Raw genomic sequence first — 15,818 nt, 5'->3', positions numbered from 1 at the left:
TTCGATTGACACTTCATTCATGAAAATCGGTTCACTTGTCGATAATTTGAAACGATTGCTATACTTCCGCTTAACAAGTGTAAGAGCAGATCGTCGCTTTAATGTTACGTAGGGGAGCCCTAACCCCATCATCCTACCAAATTTTATCAAAATCGGGCTAAGATTTACAGAGTAATTAGTAATAATAATTTTGAAGGGGGCCTTACATAAAGGGGGCTAACTCCTCTCCCATTCGGTGTACAGCGTCGAGACCCCCAAAAGGCACATCTACATAAAATTCCGAATCGAATGACACCTCATTCATGAAAATCGGTTCGCGCGTTTAGGCGCTACGCAGTTTACAAAAAAGGTAACAAGAACAAGAACAAGAACAAGAACAAGAACAAGAACAAGAACATTTTTTGAAAAAGCCGTTTTTGCTCATTTTCGGCAACTTTTTTCTGGAAACCAATTAGATTTGGGTTGTTGCAAAAAAATTACAGTTATAAAGGAGGGTTTGCCCTATATTTTAAAGAAAATTTGGGAATTTTATCTTTTATAGCAAAATAGAAAAAAATTGTCAAAGTTGGGTGTTTTTCAACGTTACGCTTTTTCCTGCAGTTTTTGACGATCAACCCTTATACAACTGTCCTACCGGACAGTTTTAATATCAGTGGTAAAGTACAGCATTACTCGAATCAATTCCATCAGTTTCTCAGGAATCAAAGATTGTAGTTTTACATCATCCAAATTCAAATAGAAGTGATCCTTTTTTTTAAGGTTCCATGTTTGTCTCGCTTAAACATATCTGACAAGAAGTTCATTGCTAAGGAAAAGTACAACGAGCTCAATGAATCCCTTTGGAACTGCGACTATCCTCAGCTATGCAATTAAAGGTCAGGACCTCCTCCGATAATTGAATCAGAACTGAATTCACATTGTTTATAGATAGCAATACTTCCAGTAGCCATGAGTGCAGTTCAGAATAGCCTTCCTATAATCCTACATCCTATAATCTATAATCTGCACAGCAAGGTACAAGGTTTCTTTTGCGCTTGCCTGTGAGCACAACTCAGCCTATTGCTAGTAGTTCCTTGCTGATCTTTATCTTTATCTACAAACAGTCTGCTTCTCAGTCAAATTTTGGTCCTTTGAAGTTCGAGGGTTATTTAAAAGTAAGTTTATCAAGAGAGTTTGAGGTATACTGGTTTACCTTTTTTTATTGAACTTTCATTCTGATTTTCGGTTTTCCAACCATTTGTATTGATTGGTTCTTAAGATTTATAAGGAGCATTTATGTAGAGAGATAAATTTATTTAGATTTATTATAGAACATTTGAGTTGTTTATTTATAGAAATTTTATTCTTTCCACTCAAACCAATGAAATTGGTGGATGCAACTGACGAGTATTTAAGTAAACAAGCAAGCTGATTATTAAGCCGAAGATAATATTACCGAAGTTTTGCTTATTTAATAGTAGAATCTGTTTATCTTTTTCACAGCGCAATTCTTAGTTACTTCGTTTTGTAATAAAGTGAAACTTATTCACATCACGAGTTCTTAAGTTTGCTTTTTTCAGCTTGTTGGAAACTTACTCATACGGCTTGTCTTATGAAGTTTATTAATATTTTATTTAAACAGTTCTTGTTTCAGCAAGTACGCAAGTACTTGTATTTTTTTTCAGGTATTCTTTGCAGGGACTTGATATAAATTATTTTATACCTCATTGCTTCAAATCATCTTTAGAAAATCATGATTAGAAATTAAACGAAATATTAAGTAATTTAATTTTTTAAATTTTAGAATCTGAAATTTAAAATATTAGAAATTATTTCTTGGAGGGTAAATGAATTAATATTGAATGTACTCTAGCGATTTGGTGAACAAATATGTATAAACTTAGAAAGATTATTTAACCAATTTGTATTTAGGGTAGTATTTTCAGAACAGCTCCAAAACATGATTGAAATACCACTGTTCAATGTAAAAATAACCACTTTATTGTAGACATATGTAACTATGACAGTATTTGAAATTGTTGCGATAATAATAAGAAATAACAATATTAATAAACATACTATAGATATTATAAATAGAATACAATAATTTTGTTTTTTTGTTATAAGAAAACAAAATTTTGACTAAAAAATTGTATGAACAATTTCATTTATTTATATTTTTTCTTACGATGGGTTCGGGTGGAGTTGTATTTTTTGCTTCAGTCATCATCATTTTCAGAGAGGAGCCTGCCTCCCTGCAAGTCCCAGCCCATCTCCTGAAACACACAAATTAAACCTTTTTTGTATTGAACTGTTCCAATTAATTCATTCTGTACTTTTAAGAAGGTTGAAGAGAACACAATTTGTTCAAATTAATCAAATAAGCGTAAAAAGTTTAGGGAAGGGTTTTTGAGAGTGGGTATCAATTGATAGATCCTCAGTTCAGTTCTTTATTTATCAGAAAAAACGTTAGTTGTAAAAAGTATGCTTCTGTTCCCCGTCCACAACACCTAATTTGGTATTTGGACTCCCATCCTCACCCGACAAAATAAGCGATTTCTTTTGTTAATAACATAAAGCCGAAGGTAGCCACCACTATTCTTTATTAGTTTTTATAATTGTACAGATTGCGGTCCGGCTATATCGCCAGCCTTCTTCAGAACTTATAATTTTTGTACAATCAATCAACTAGCTGTATAGAAGATATTTTTCATTATTTTCACTGTTCATCTATCATTTAAACTGTTTATTCTGGTGTTTGGTTATTTGCATTTTACGTATTATATCCAATAATTACTTTATTTGTACGAATAGTGTGAGACTTGGTGAACATTAAAACTGGTGAGGCTAACGCACTCTCATTAGAAATTTTTTTACCAACAACTTTAACAGCTATCAGCATGATTAATGAATTTAAAAATATTGGCAAGCTATGTATAAGAAGCTTAAAAAATAATTTATGAAAGAGACTGGCAACGCAGCAGTACGCAACTAGTATTATTATTATTATTATTAGTGTTATTATTATTATTTTTTGTGCTTCTACTGTCTTGGTCATTAGCGTCCTATTATTATTATTATTACTATTATTATTATTATTATTATTATTATTATTATTATTATTATTATTATTATTAAGGCGCCACGGTAGCCGAGCGGTTAGAGGCGAGACCTGCAAAGCTAATATACATTGTGGTACTGGGTTCAATTCCCGGTCTTAGGCCTTGGATTGTATTTAATAGTTAATAAAAGAAATTTACAGTAAAGTATGTTTGCTAGTCGCCTCCGTTCGTAATTAGTAGTTGGACGTTAAGCCCTGGCTGAAAAAATAGGCGATCACTTTACTTTTTTTATTATTATTATTTTAAATAAATGAAGAACAGTGGAGATGAGCTCTCTATGATCTATATTATTAAGAATAAATTACCCTCTGAGGAATTAGAGAAAAATAGTCTACTCTAAGAGTAAAGAAAGAATAGGTGATAACTTTACTTGAATAAACCTCATTTTCTAAATTTACACATCCACTATTTTCTTGCACCTTTTATTTCAGTTGTGCCAGTGACATTTTAATAAACATTTAATTATCCTTGTAGAAATGGAAAAAAAGTGTAAAATATTTGAAATTACTTATAGCAAGTACAGTAAAAATCGCAACAAGTGTTTATATGTACGATTTCGTGACTACTCATAAAGTTTTCTAGCTACATTGAAAATAGAAGCGGTAAATTTGTGTCTCAACTAGAAGTATTAAGTACACATTCAGCAGAGTAATCATATGAAATATGGAAAATAGAAATTCAGTACAATGTGCTCTTATACAAACACAATTACTGTTGCACATTACTCATACTTGTATTCAAATGATTCAAGCATGCATTTTAATTACTTGCATTAAATCACGCTCTTTGTTCTGAGCTACAAAAGAAATTCATGAGCAAGTAAACCGAGCGAGCGAACACTGAAGAGCCTATTTATTATTTCCTGAGAGTAGAAAAGGGAAAAGACAGAAGTAGAAATAGACTGAAAAGATAAGGCTGTCTTTTATTTTTCATTAATATATTGAGCGCTGTAAACATAAGAAGCTATCCAAAAATACTTGGTATTCCTAAAAACATTACGATGTCTAAATGGGTTGTATAGCTTTTTAGATCTTGTTCTTGCAGGAGAAATCTCTGAATGAGATGTTCATTCAGATTGTTTTTTCTTATACAATATATAGGTATTGTTGCAAAAATTATTACAAGAAATAATATGTAATATGTGGAAACAAGTTTTCGCTGGATCATTGATTATTTTCAGATGCAATTTTTATTTGTTGGAAATTAACTCGGAAGTGGCTTCAACCTGATAATAGCGGGTCCTATGCTACCTCTATAAATTGTCTATTTAGATTTATAATATTAATTAAATAATAATTAGGTCTTACCAACATGAAAGTTACGAAATAGAAAAACAGCATAATCATTTATTTTCTTAATTAATTTTTAACTACAACATTTGCATTTAAATTCTCTTTTAAAACAGTACAAACAACAGCTTAATTTTTTTTAGAATATATTATTAGTGTCAAGAATTCTCTCAAAAACAAAGAAAAATTAAGGCAAAACTCATCTTTCTTTGAGGTCAACAGCCATATTTTATGGGTAAGCTAGGGCGGCCAAGTTTTGCCATTGCAGTTTTCGATATTCCAGTCTCAGCACAATTTTCTAGTCTGATTATGTTTATGGGGTAACTGGACTGATCTATATTGGCGCCGACCTTTATTTCTAATCATATTTTCAACTATATTCTTGTTCATTTACGACCTTTACTAAAATAAACTTTCTTTTTTTTCTATTATGAAAAACAAAAGTTGATTAGCTTTGTGCAAACGAAATATATATATATAAGTTTTGAAAGCACTAACCTCTACTGTTGCAGAGTACCTTATTTACTTTGTTGACTGTTATCGAGATCCTAGGACTTTTATGTTAAATCTTGGTTATCCTGCTGGTTGCCGCTTATTGCAACATAAAATCTTTGCCGTCGTTTAATGTGTTTGAAGATTAGTCTCTCTATTAGTGATCTTAGAATTTGTTTGTTTGTTATCTATTTTTTTTTTTTTTTCTTTCAATAATAACTTTTTAATAACATCAAAACAAGTTTATGTATTTGATAAAAAAAGTATTTACAAAATGATCAAACAAGAAATGTTATTAGAAAAATACTTCTAACCCTTTCCGCGCTTTTGCTCAGAAATCAAGTGCATTAACTGTGGGCGTAACAAAAGTATTTGCGTTCTGGGATGAGCATTTAAAAAAAAAAATCAACAAATGTTTATTCGATTAAGTAATATACAGGTATGTATAATTTATTCAGGGAATCTTAACGCCTTACTACCAAATTAGGTGTCGTAGACTCATAAATGTCTGTTCATATTTTACCAATTGAATTAAAAGATTAGACTCGCTCTGGGGATCTCCCACATAGCAGTCCGAACTTATAACCACTACACCAAATCCGCCCCTTTATTCGTGAAAATATAATCCTGTGCCAATTATTCAATCCCTCTTTGTTTATCATGATGACAGTGATGGTATAGTAATTCTCTCTGGCTGCGGTACCTAGAGGAACAGGACACATTCTTTGACTTAATAATTGAACCACGAATGTTTTATGATAATAAAAAAGTAAGTTTAACAACTTGTTTTCATCTACATTTGTGTAGTAAAAAAAGAAAAAAAAATATGAGTCTGGACTATAAGTGGTGTTGAGAAAAAAGATCCAATTCCAGCTCATAATGTTTTATGCTAACCGATGAGAAGTGTGTGGTTCTTGACTACTATGCTGCAGAAGAACTTTTTTTTCTGTTGTCTAAAGAGAGGTATTGTGGGCAGTATACAATTGTGAAAATGAACACCCACAATTGTGTTGAATAGAGTTTAGCTCGCCCATTGGGAACCAACTATAATCGCACCACTCCTTCAAAGTTCCACCACTTGATGAAAGAAAAAACTCAGTCTTTTGTAACACTCTTTTAATAACAGGCCTTGCGCTTGACTTGGTAAATAATCCAACTTATGCAATTTTAAACGATATAAATTGGATATTACTAAGCAAACCTCATGAAATAGAAAAAACTAACAATAGAAATTTTATATTTTTGTACTGTTTTAACTAAAACCTTTTAAAGCGGAGATAGAAATCTGAAACGCCTCAAACTTCACTAGAAATAATAATAATGAACAACATTTATTTGTTTTTAGCACACACAAAAAAAATTCTAGACGACCGAAATAAATTTGTTGAAAACATTTTGAGGTACGTTTCAAATTATTTATTGAAAGTTACTGAAACTACATTGACTTTTCTCATAAGGAACTTTATGTGTTTAAAACTGCATGATGTTTTAATTTTCATTTTTCATTCATTTAGGTTATATAATTGCTTTTGGTTAATCTCCGGTTTACGGATCTTAAACGTAAATCCTTTGTAAACTTAACATAGTTATTATTTCGGTTCTGTTTTTCTACATATACATTTATTTATACTCGTTAACATCTGAGATTAATGGCTATTGAAGCTTGTTTACCAAACTAATGGTTTTCTCGATACAGATGACGCTGTCCATCTCTGAATAGTGAGCAGTTGGAAACTACTAGAAAGAAAAAAAAATCTATGAGCAGGTAGCTATTTGGATTTCTATGTGACTTACCACTGATAATGAGGTAATACATTCTTAAAAGTTCATTATTAATGTCATCTGCAGAAAACTAGGTATAGTTCCATTTAGAGTTGTTTCATGCCAAATTAAAAAGTTTATTAAATAAGCCTTTGCAATAATCAAGTTTTAAATGCTTTCGAGAGTGTCAACATCTCAAATATCTCGCCGCCCTATTGAAAACAGGTTGCTTTTATTTCTAGCTGCAACTCCCAAACGATATTTGATACCTTAAGTTTTGTGCAAAACTTAACAAAAGCTCAAATTACTCAATTCTGGCATAAAAGAAAAGCTCTTAGTATTTTAAAGTATAATATAATGAGTAAGAGAAAATAAAAATACATTTTAAAGGACTCCTTATTAAAGAATGAGTGTGTTAGATTTAAATTGCAACAGCTGCTATAAAAAGTAATAAAGAGTAGAATGGTTTTAACGGGATCTATTATCTTTTGAAAATAATTGCATGATTATTACTTCCAAATTGTTATTTATTTATTTTATTATTTATTTATTGTTTTTGTGATCTTGTTTGCACATTACCAATTATCCAAATTGTTAGATATTGAACTCTTAATTTTTAGGAAACCCAAAAAATCTACAGATGTAAATATTTTTAAACATGCGTTACAATGAGAGCCTTACCTGATATACTAAAATACTGATATAGAAAACGTTAAAATGCAAATGAGATTGAATAGGTGATTACTTTTATATTCTCTCTTTCCGAGAATGAATGTTTTTAATGGCCTATTTACTGTAAGTTACTGTAGAGGTATAGTACGAGGCTCTTAAGAAGAAAAAAATCTAAGGGCAGACAACTGGGTCCATGATCAGCTAATCTGAGCTAATTCCTTCCCTAAATATTTCTATTAATATGGTATATATACTTAAATGTGATGTAAGTTACAATGTTTAAAGTTAGAAAGTCATCTTAACTGAGGTTGAATGCTTTCCAGGGCTCCGTCATCATCTTCAATGTAATATCAATGCTGATTTAGGGTAATAGAAGACAAGATAAAAGAAGTAATAGTTTATATTGATCTATTGTATTAGAACAGGTTTTATGTGCTGGGTAAATGGCTCACATCTAAAGTAAATTATAATAAGGATATATATGTATTGACTACCAACTAAGAAGTATTTTATGTGTTCAGAAGTTGAATAAATATGACTTGTCGAACTTCTGCTAGGGCTTGCCATTAGATATTTGTAGCAATGAAAATCAAATTAAAGAGCAATTTTTGTCTTATTCACTAAACTTTATAAATAGAAAAACTCATCATTGGAACTTTTAACAATAAAACTTGTTGACATTTTTAGCATAAACTGATAAAAAAGAAGCTTTTATGTTTGTCTATGTCTTGAGGTTGTTCATAGATTTGGAAACATTTAAGAACCTTATATTTTTGTTATTGAAAATAAATTAATCCGAGGATTGTCAGTCTACATTGTTTGCTACCATTAACATGCGAGAAAAATTCAATATAGCAGTTTATGATTATTACAAAATAACCACCTGACCTTTTTTTTTATTAGTATTAAATTTTACCTATTTGTGTTTGATGAATTGTTCACTGGCGCTTCTAAATGTTATTAAGACTAGTTAATTAATGTTTATAATAATAAGTCAATCCTTGGTTGTAATGATCATCGTAGTTGATTTCCCAGTAAAGTAAAGTAATTGCCTATTTTTTCAGGCGGGCTTTACGCCCAACTACCAATTAGGTAGTTTATTAGGAGTCTTGGACGGAGGCGACTAGCAAACATACTTCACTGTAAATTTCTTTTATAAACCTTTAAATAAAATCGAAGGCCTAAGACCGGGAATCGAACCCAATATCAAATGCATATTAGCTTTGCAGGTCTCGCCTCTTAACCGCTCGGCTACCGTGCCGCCTTGATTACACAGTAAATAAAATAGTAAACTCAAATATTAGCCATTCCACTACTGTTTTTAATCAAGCTGTGATTACTTCGGGAAAGGTGGATCGTAAATGGTATGCTTTATTACTGCACAAAACCGAATTAGAATTACATTAATTATTACATTTACGATTTAAGCACTTATCGTACGGTTAATAACGAGCTAGCTTTAACAATATTACAAGAATAAGAACTGAAGTAAGTTATATTTATGAACTAGAAATACATTATATTAGTTATTTGCTGGAGGCTAATGATCTTCTCTGAGCTGGAGAGAGAGTATGAGAATATCAGAATATGTATTGTAAGTATTATAGCCTCTGGTCTGAATTGCGTTATAAACAACTTCTCCCAACTGATGGACCGGGACTAACTCTCTTAGTAATTCCACCAAGAGATTAATAACTAATTCTCTTGGTACTACCACTATTTAAATATATTTTCTGATTCCATGATGCCACTACTCAGTTTGACTGGTCAATAGTATTCTATAGCAAAAGATTCTATAGCAATCCTAGGTTGTTCAAATACTGAAGGGAGCTCATTTATTCACGTAACTAAATAAAGCAATATCAATTTTTTTTTTCAGGCGGACTTTCCTTCCAGTTGCCGATCGGATTTCATGGTCGCAGACGGATTTCACATTACTATTCATTTAGTTAAATTCGAAGGTTAGTTGAAATAATTTTTAGAATAATTAAATTTATACCTAAAAAAAAATAGAAAATTGAGTTTTCACAATGTGTGATATTGGTGTTGGATTTATGATTTTCATATGATAACATATGGGCAAGCTTAGAGGTTCGGAGTATTGAGACTGTTTCATTTCAGTTAATAATTTACTTGTCATATTATCTCATTCTTTTTTCCAAATTAGATCTAGTTAATCTTCTATTTTATTAAAAACATCTTGCGGTCCATTTACTCTCCTAATTTTTTACTAATTGGCATGACTTCTAGCAATTTTTAATGTTCTCCAAGCAACTCACATCCCACTTTGATGCGTATTTGGATCTTATTTAATATCCTCTTTGTGTTGATCCTGGTCTTCGGTCGCTTTATAGAGTCATTCCTTTGAAACAATGTCAAAAACATAATATATAGTTATTTTTTATCTTCTTTTAATATTACACAGCAAGTGGGTACACTCTTTGGATGTTCAAATCAATGTAAATTTATAAAATTACTTTTCAACTAAAGAAAACAAAAAGAGAAAGAACCATCGAAACCTCGTTTCGAAATGAGATAACAAAACAAAATTAGAATGTAATCAGATATCTCAAGAAATGAGGAACATCTTGCACCTGATGTTACAGTACGAGTAAAATCTAGCGTGACCCGTAGGTTGAATATGAATATATGAAATTATTTCTTAATCTTTTGAAAAACTTGTACTTCTCTAATTTTTCAATAAGCTTTACTTTTTAATTTTGTGAGGAAAATGAATGTTTATAAATTTAAAAAAATATTAAATGAGGACTTAATCATTGAATAGTGAATAGAATGAAATTACAAGGTCTTGTAATCATTAGGAAATTTAATTATCCCTTAAGGGTAGTTCATCTAGGATCTCCGCGTTTCCATGGAGATCTGAACTTCAACAACACACAAACTCATACAATCATAATCACAGCCTATGCAAAGTTAATGCAGTAACCATTTAGTTTGGACATGGTGAATGGTTGGACTTAACACAACTTTCAAATTATGTTTCAAAAATTACAAGATAAAAATTAAGTTTTACAAACTATAGGGTGGGATTAGTTTGTCTAATTCCTGTTATTTAAAAAATTATATATTAAAAAAAAAAAATTTTTGTACTTTATTAATAAGCTGTTAAAGTAAAGGAAGCCTAATAGAAACTGCCAGTATAATTCAGACAAGAATTTTTGATTGTGTGAAAGATACTTAAAAGGGTTTTCATTTCTGTGGGGTTAGAAAGGGTAGCAATTCTCTGATTTTTTTTTTTTTTTTTAATTTGGATGTTTCTGTTTGATGCATTGATTTGTACGTAGGATCAATTATTTATTTATTTATTTTAATCATTTTGTTGGTAATTAGTAAACTTAACATGCCTATTTCTGAGGTTACATTTTTTGCTTTTGCCTTAGTTTTGGCAGAGGAATTACCACACTTTTGATAGGCACCCTAGGATTGGAGGGCACTTGTGTTTGTTTCTTTGCAGAGGTGAAGTTCACCATCCTTAGTGAATTTTGTCGCCAAAAAAATTGCCGGGAAAGCTGTTCTCAGAGTCCAACACATGCGGCCTGATATTAAATGTCATTAGATGAGTTCGAGTTCGCTGGTGGTGGTCTTATTCTCAGCTTTTTGACGCTTGAATTCTCTTAATATTTCTACAATAGAGTGAACAGTTTTACAAAAAGCCATACAAAGTAAAAAGTAAAACAAACAAAATCTATTTGACAGGATTAAACTGATCCCTAGCTAACATTGCTTACTTTAAGCTGGAATAGGTTATCTTTACGTCAGAAGAGAAGTAACGGAACGTTCAAAATGATGAATCTTAAACTAATAGGTGTGCAAGATATCGAGGCCTATAAATTACCTTTTTACATTTTAAAATGGATCTCATGGGGTGTTACAGTCACGAACTTGTGGTTTGAGGGTTAATTCAGACAAAAAAAAAACAAAACAAAAAACAAGTTTCTGTAATTTTAAAACAGAAAACAGAATTTTATTTGACCACTGGATTATCTTATTGGGGTATTGACTTGAATGTGAATTTTTCTTGGAAATGATGCGGTTTAAGAGCATGTGATATAATTTTATTTTTATGTAACTACTGATTCGGATAGAGTTAAAGTCGTAAAGTTAACATGTGTCAAGAACATCCTACCTTGAAGGTGAAGCGTTCTGAATGGAGCTATTGCTCCAGTCTGTTGCTCTAGTTAAGAGTAATAAGATTCAAAAGCAATATCCCTTCCACTACTCACATAGTCACACTTCACGCTGAGTAGTTTAAAATGTTCAGCTAGCGGAACTCACTAGTATAAATCTATAGCCCGCTAGCAACTTTATACGGTTTCATCCGCAGCCGTAATGTACCATACCGGAGAGACATGTACAAAACAGTAGATACTACTCTACTGATACACACTTGTACAGAGTAATATAGTGTTGTCATTGTTTCTACTCGTAAACAAATACTAACACACATTGGCAAATTGTTCTCGCAAACTATTCGCAACACAAACAAACTGAGAATGGTGAGCGCCATATATCTAATACTAAAACAACTCCCATTCTTTTGGGTGTATAAATACGTTTAAACAAAACTTAAGACTGTACATTCACTACAAACTAATGAACATTTCCTGATATTTATGGTAAAACTCATTTAAATCAAAGCATTTATCAATTAATAATAATTTTTAATTATAATATTTATATTTAAATATTAGTTTCAGAAATTATCCTTGGACTTCCTAAGTGGAGGTCCCAGGCTCGAGAATTGCGGGATGCCTTGAATTTCCTGTTCCTAGTAGACTCTTACAGCTCGGTGATAGCCAGTATTATTAGTCCGAAAACCGGCTGGACACTAAAAAGGTTTCTATTGGCAATGATCTCAGATGTTGTATTAAGTTAAATATAAAACAATTTTTTTATTTTTAATTTTTGATCCAATGAAGAGAACAGTGAAACATCGTTTGGAAGCGTTTTAGCTGGAATAAGATTAATGAACAAATTTACACGAGAGATTTCTCGTGGCGATTCTCTTTACAAGCGTTTAAATTAAATTAACAGCTTATTGATAGTCTGAAGTAAGTGGGAGTAGTGTTGAAGATTTACTGCTTTGATACCTCATGCTACTCAAATATAACATTAACAGGTACCCTATGGTGTGTTTCCTGGAAAGAATGTTGTCTTGCACTCGAGAAGTTTAGCCTAAAAAGCTGGCCAAGCTGGTGATTGGATCTTACAGTTGGGACATTTATTGAGACAGAAGAATCCAAAATTCTATACCTTTCTGTTCCATTAATCTTTTCAAACAGGGTCCCTCTTTTGCTGGATAGACACAAGTATTTTCTTATAAATAAACATTTTTAAGTTCCTTCTAAAAGTGCGAATTAACCTCAGCTAGGTGATAGCATTTGACTCCACAATTGTAGCTTTTTTCCAGTTACCTGTAGAAGACACTCGTTTCCATTTCTTAATTCTGGAATATATGGATATTGAGGTAGAAAGCATTTCCTTACAAAAAATATATTTGCCTAGTTTATGTATTGTATTAGACTATAGCCTTAATTAAGAAAATTACAGCTCTGACAAGATAAAACGGCTTATTTCCATTATCTTGTGATTTCAGTAGCGTTAATGAATTGCAAATTAGCTTTGTGTGGAAACCTATTCTTAGAAACAGTCTTATTCAGAAAGTTATTCTGTAGTATCCTGTTTGAAATAATGTTTTTAAAAATGAAAAATTATTTCATATTCTTTTCATCCAACTCTCAAAAATCCACATATACGAATAAATAATTGTGCAAAAGAATATAGTGTTTGATAGTTGTAACAATAATAAAAACAAATCAAGCTTTATACCTAAATAAATAAAATAATTACAGATTGCCAAGTAAGATGAACTGAAATCAGGATATGATTTGAGTAAGGAATCAATGTGAAATATAAATGAAACTTCAAAGCTGTTTAAGAAGATTTCAAATATCTTCAAGAAGTTTTTTATGGTAATTAAGAATTTAGTATTAAGTTTTAATATATCAAGAAAACTTAATAGAGGTAAGGCCCTAAAGAAGCAGTCTTAAACACAGCAGCCAAGTTTACGAACATGAAGTCTCTTGCAAGTTTACCATTAGTATGAAGAAAATTCGGCCAGTAGCCTCACTCAACACTCAGCTGCTATTTCCTCATTAAACCTAAATCTTAATATTTAAATTAAACTAAGCAAAATGCGTACATTTGGGGAAATACCATCAAGGAAGGATATAATTAATATTGTCTACTACCAACTATCTGCGAGGTACGATATTAAATTAATAAGAGGCCTTACTTAATTTGATTATTACAACTTTAAGATTGCCAGTTATTTAGAGAATCCTTACTCATATTTGATCTAATCGAGGTGGCACAAGTTAATAACTGTGGAGGAGTGTGTCCTGCTTGCACGGCAAGCCAAGTATTGATTCCACAGGCATTCGCTATATTATAGGACCGGCTGAATTCTATTATGCTAGCCGGTGATAACACATTTCTATCACTCAGAAACTTTTACAACAAACAAAGAGCTTCCTAGGAAAAGAAAATGGAACCACTGTAAAAAAAAAATGGATCTAAAAATACTTATATGGCTGGAAATAATTTCATCAATTTGTTAAAGTAGTGTTCAAATAAAGGAATACTATAGAAAGGCCTGTAGGCGGTAGTTAAAAGAATCTTGTGTGGGTCTGGTGCCTTGCTTGCCCCTTATAAGAGAGATACCACAGTTTAGGAGAAGCGCAAGCAGTCTGGAAATTGATCGAAGTTGTGCTTTGATCTCCTTTCAGCAGCGTTGCACTTTGCAGAAAAATATTAAAAAAATTATGAGTCTTTTTTCATTTAATGAGGAACATTCATTTCAGGGAATGGAATAAGCTTTATCTTAGCTTAAACTAAATAGATAAAGAAATAAAGATCGATTAAAAAGAGTAACAGAGGTCAGGCAGTCGCAAAACAATATGGTTGGAAAAGATAGAAAAGTAGTCATGCTTGTTTTGCAAAAACTTGAATATCAGTGAATGTTGGAATTCATCAATTAAGAAGAAGCTCTTAATAGGGCTCGTAATTTGTTGAATGAAAGCCATATCTACCACATCACAAAACTGAACTAATATTTAAAACCCAGAACATAATTGGTGCTTACAATAATAATAAATATTTATTGTAAACACATAAGTACCTCTTATCGCAAATTATGTTTAATTAAATTTTTTTGAAGCAGAGTTTTTACTAAAAACTTTAAAGGGCATGCCCGCTGTAATGAAGGAAGCGACAGCTTCTCCTTAGAATCTTTTTGATTTAATGAAACACACTATATCTTCATGACCTATCTGGTCGTTCAGTTCTCGGTTGAACCTAATCCGCCAAGGACCTTGCGTACATGCTTTTCCTTATTATCCTTCTCTCGAAGATTCTCAAAAACTTCTGGTCTACTAATTGGAGAGTTCATGTTTCTGAATAGAAGAAAACTGCCGATCAGAATAGGGTATCGTACAACTTCATTTTGGTCAATCTTGTTAAAGGAGTTGATTTGGACAACTTTTAGAGGCCTCAATATGCCTTGTTACCAGCCATTATTTTTTTCTTGTATCTCGTCACTAATCTTGTTTTCGCTATTTATTTCAGCTCCAAGGTATACGAAACATTCGACGGCCCCAAAAGTATAATTATTCATGACCAAATTATGCGGACTTCTCCTAGATTTGGATATTGATACCACCATGTACTTGGTCTTCGACTTCTAATTGCCAGCCCAATATCCATGATTTCTCCCTGAGGGTCAGTAAACGCTTCTTTTAATTTTTTTTTTTTCTCTTCCCAAAATAGCGATGTCATCAGCATTAGCGAAAATCTGATATGACCGGCTTGTCAAACTTTCTTTCTGCCAGAAAATGGCTTTATGCAGGATCAGTTTAAATTGTTTCCATTCCAAGGGCATTCTCCCTTCCTCACACCAGAATTGGTATAAATTTTTCTTTCCATTGAACACACTGGCTTTTGTTCGGAACATTATCATTTTTATTAAATTTAAAAAATTGAATTCCTTTAAGGAAGTAAAAAGTTGAGCTCTATCAACCCGATCAAATGCTTTCCTTAAAGTTTATTTTATTGTAAAGTATGTCCGTATTTTGTTCAAACCATTTTTCGAGGACATGCCTTACGATAAAACTCTGATCAGTTGAACCGCTAAAACCACTTTGATAATCAGTTAAAATTTGTTACGAATGAGTCTACTCATTAAATTATTAGATTAAATTTTATACATCACATTTTAAAGTTATTAGTACCTTATAATTTTGACATACGTAAGGTACATATAAAAATCAAATTCACGTTAGTAAAATGCAACTAGCTTTCAATAAGGACAAATAAATGTATATCTAGTTATCAAGAGTTGTAGTGTACCAAGAAAAGTTCCAGGAATTGACTTGCATTTATAAATGGATTTAAATTTCACTATGTACACGTTTCAATCGATCGC

The 15,818-nt window shown here is 31.6% G+C and overlaps 2 protein-coding genes across 35 annotated transcripts in view; one reads left to right on the top strand and one right to left on the bottom strand.

The window, feature by feature from the left end:
* LOC141452757 (uncharacterized) overlaps positions 1-15,818 on the top strand; it is a 119,738-nt gene that overhangs the window by 74,314 nt on the left and 29,606 nt on the right. For 19 of the 34 annotated variants that reach the window (XR_012457580.1, XR_012457577.1, XR_012457572.1 and 16 more), the window contains 2 exons: positions 6,579-6,689; positions 9,195-9,276. The gene's annotated coding sequence lies outside the window, so the exon portion shown is untranslated. Of the gene's footprint in view, positions 1-6,578; positions 6,690-9,194; positions 9,277-12,027; positions 12,189-13,188; positions 13,309-14,962; positions 15,116-15,818 lie in introns of those variants that run through there. The other 15 variants (XR_012457587.1, XR_012457586.1, XR_012457595.1 and 12 more) reach the window with 8 other exon arrangements.
* LOC141452756 (uncharacterized) overlaps positions 1,958-15,818 on the bottom strand; it is a 47,416-nt gene continuing 33,555 nt past the window's right edge. Inside the window, exon 3 of the mRNA XM_074125164.1 lies at positions 1,958-2,255. Within this exon, the coding sequence (XP_073981265.1) occupies positions 2,199-2,255 (57 nt within the window). The 3' untranslated portion in view covers positions 1,958-2,198. The remainder of the gene's footprint in view (positions 2,256-15,818) is intronic.

Source organism: Rhodnius prolixus, unplaced genomic scaffold (assembly GCF_049639745.1).
Source record: "Rhodnius prolixus isolate KJV_2025 unplaced genomic scaffold, Rpr scaffold_3, whole genome shotgun sequence".
NCBI lineage: Eukaryota > Metazoa > Arthropoda > Insecta > Hemiptera > Reduviidae > Rhodnius > Rhodnius prolixus.
The sequence above is the reverse complement of the archived record's forward strand: the minus strand, read 5'-3'. Positions and strand labels throughout refer to the sequence as shown.